The sequence below is a fragment of the Peromyscus eremicus genome, chromosome 3 (assembly GCF_949786415.1).
Source record: "Peromyscus eremicus chromosome 3, PerEre_H2_v1, whole genome shotgun sequence".
In the NCBI taxonomy this organism is placed as follows: domain Eukaryota; kingdom Metazoa; phylum Chordata; class Mammalia; order Rodentia; family Cricetidae; genus Peromyscus; species Peromyscus eremicus.
The window spans coordinates 26,181,805-26,185,073 of NC_081418.1; the positions used below are offsets into that span (position 1 = coordinate 26,181,805).

At 40.3% G+C, this 3,269-nt stretch overlaps 1 protein-coding gene across 1 annotated transcript; it reads left to right on the forward strand.

Annotated features, from left to right (window-relative positions):
- The first annotated feature begins 490 nt into the window (after positions 1-490).
- LOC131905607 (taste receptor type 2 member 3-like) lies at positions 491-1,402 on the forward strand. Its single transcript, XM_059256459.1, has one exon. It carries the CDS (start codon positions 491-493, stop codon positions 1,400-1,402), a length of 912 nt encoding a protein of 303 aa, XP_059112442.1.
- Positions 1,403-3,269: the final 1,867 nt, after the last annotated feature.

Sequence of the window (3,269 nt, forward strand, 5' to 3'; positions counted from 1 at the left end):
AGTGTGAGTCAAAAGTGTGCTGGATAAAGAGCCATATATCCTGGAACAAGGACATCTGAGATTGGATAAATGCTACAATAAAGAGAAATAAGCATGCATTCTAGGGCTGTTGTCTTTGACACTAGGAAAAAAAAATGAAAGACAAAAACGTAATGGCAATGGTTGAAATGAAACATCTTCACAATCAGATTTTTTTTTTTACAAGACAAAATTAGAAAACAGAGTAGTTCAGGCATGGCAGTTATTTTCTGAGGATATAATTGGAAGAATCAACCATCATTCAAATGTTTGGATTTGCATTCTTAGTTTCACATGATGAGCACCCGATTCAAAGTCATCTAATTTTCTTCCTTATAGTAAAACATGCATAAGCCTCTCCTACATGCCGGGAGCCAGCAGGCAGCCAAGTTTCTCAGTGTGCAAGGTTCCCGTGTGCAAGACCCTCAGGAGGAAGAGTCTGAGGTCATCCAGGGAAACATTGAAATTCATCATGACTTTCCCTTTCCTAGCTATTCTTCACATGGTCATCATGACAGCAGAGTTCCTCCTAGGGACAACAGTGAATGGATTCCTTGTCATTGTGAACTTCTATGACTTGGCCAAGAGCAGAAAACTGCTAATACTGCAGATCCTCTTGATATGCACGGGGCTGTCCAGACTCGGGCTGCAGATGATGCTGATGACACAGAGTTTCTTCTCTGTGTTCTTCCCATTTGCATATGAGGAAAATATTTATGGTTCAAAGATGATGTTCATTTGGATGTTCTTCAGCTCAATTGGCCTCTGGTTTGCCACCTGTCTTTCTGTCTTTTACTGCCTCAAGATTTCAGGCTTCACTAAGCCCTGGTTTCTTTGGCTGAAATTCAGGATATCAAAGCTCATATTTTGGCTGCTTCTGGGCAGCTTGATGGCCTCTTTGGGCACTGCAGCTGTGAGTGTCGAGGTAGGTTTCCCTTTAATTGAAGATGGGTATGTCCTGAGATACACAGAACTAAACATTAGTGATGTCAAGGTAATGAAAAATAATGACTTGCTCCTCGTTAACCTGACCTTACTACTTCCCTTCATGGTGTTTGTGAAGTGCACCTGTCTGTTATTCATTTCTCTTTACAAGCACACGTACCGGATACAAGGTGGATCTCAGAAGCTGTCAAATGCCAGAACAGAAGCCCACATAAATGCATTAAAAACCGTTGTGACATTCTTTTGTTTTTTTGTTTCTTACTTTGCTGCCTTCATGGCAAATATGACATTTAGAATTCCATACAGAAGTCATCAGTTCTTTGTGGTGAAGGAAGTCATGGCAGCATATCCAGCCGGCCATTCAGTCATAATCATCTTGAGTAATTCTAAGTTCAAAGACATATTCAGGAGAATGATCTGCCTGAAGAAGAAGGAGTGAGCAGGGGAATGTCTTGTTTCCCTGCCATGATTCCAGTGGACTCTTGATTTCTGTGCCCTCTCTCCTGCCCATTTCCTCCCAGGTCTTACCCAGGACATGCAGGACAATCATTTCATCTTGAGTGCATAGGATATCACTCATCCATGAACTGTGGATTTAAAATATTGTGATTTCTGCTAATAACTACTAATTTCCCTGCAATACCAGTTTTATTTTAGAAATTAGAGCAAGGTTTAAATATTAATTGGTAAATCAATATTTGGCTTTTGCTGTCTGTCTTTCCAGGTAATTGGTCATCTTCTGGTTAATACAGGGGGAAACATCAGTTCAAGACCTGACAGATTTATTTTTAAAAGGTGATTGTTTGATGCACTTAACTTTTTAAAAGAGATTCATTAGCAAAATTCCAATGGCATGATAATACTGAACATTAAGGGTGATGCCATAGTTCTGCTGCATAAAGGGTAAAGTCTCATCGGCTTTCAACATGAAGTGGATAGATGGGAGAGACGGTCAGGTGCCATTTGAGCCAGGCTGCATAAGCAAACAAGAACAAACAGGGATCTCTGTTTCTGTTTTGTCTTTAGCATAATGAAGATGTACTTTTCAAGCTTCTGAAGTATGAAACTCACCTCCATAGAGAAAACATGGAGGAGGTTCCTGAATGAAAATCTCAGAAGGAAACACTCCCTATAGGACCTGACCTGATTCCTGACTAGGACTCTTGTCTGGGTCCAGTAGCAGGAAGTGAATTGGAGATCTAAAGTGAAAATTTGGGTATTTGCTTTGAGGAGGAAAAATAATTTTTGGAACAACTTCCTTTGCTTGGGACACCAGTTAAAACCTGAAATAGTCTCTTTCCCTCTTACACCAAAACAATAATTCTTACTTTAATTATAACAAACTGTAATTAGGATTGGTTGAGAGTTGCTAAGATGAAGAAAAACTTGGATATGTATGAATATGTACAATGGTTTACTGCCAGATAAAAACTGTGAATATCCTAACAATGTTGCCACTTTTCTCTGAAGAAAAGTTTCTCATATTTGAACAGATGATGAACTCTGTGTTTTGGAACATGTGTGTGAAGTCAGGTTGCTGGTCCCAACATGAGTGCTCTGGTTCAGTGGGTCAGGAAGCATCTGAGATTGGCAATGCTCCCAAGTTTCCACAGAATATTGCTTCTGGTGGCTTGGGGGACACTTTGAGAACCAGTGTTTTACAATTACAGTGGTTAAGAACATAATTTCTGAGGCCCAGTTGGATGAGTTTATACCTTACCAGTTGGTAATTAGTTATTTTAACTTGGTGAGCCCCTTGGTGTGTTAGAAAAGATGGAAGACTGAATGAAGCTTTGAAAGATGGGAGACACCAGAAGATGCCAACAGGACAGGGTGTGTGTGTGTGGGAGCGGAGAAAGAAGTTAAGTGAGAAGACAATGCTTGGCATTTTGTCGTGATCTTTAGGGAAGGCCATGGATGATAATGCCCACGTTGCCATCACCTGTACCACATTGTTGTGCATTGTGGTTGCTTGGTCTGATAAGTAAATGATAAGGTAATATTTTCTTTGAGTAAAATTGGTCAAGGCACCATAGTGTAATAATTATGTGTGGTGATATTTTATTTGTGCTAAAATGTGATTTTATTTGTATGTTAATAAAGTTGCCTGGGGATCAGAGCTAAGAGCAAGCCATTTAGCAGAAGTCTGTCAGTGGTGGCACATGCCCTTAATCTGATCACATGGCAGGCAGAATCTCTGTATGTTCAAGGACACAGCCAAGTGGTGACCCAAACCTTTAATCTCAGAATGAACCATAGAGACCTGGAGGTCTGTATAGACAGGCAGTGACAATGAAGTCATGTGG

What these genes read in the sequence shown, in the direction of transcription:
- LOC131905607 (XM_059256459.1), top strand. Translation starts at nt 491, where the DNA reads ATGACTTTCCCTTTCCTAGCTATTCTTCACATGGTCATCATGACAGCA.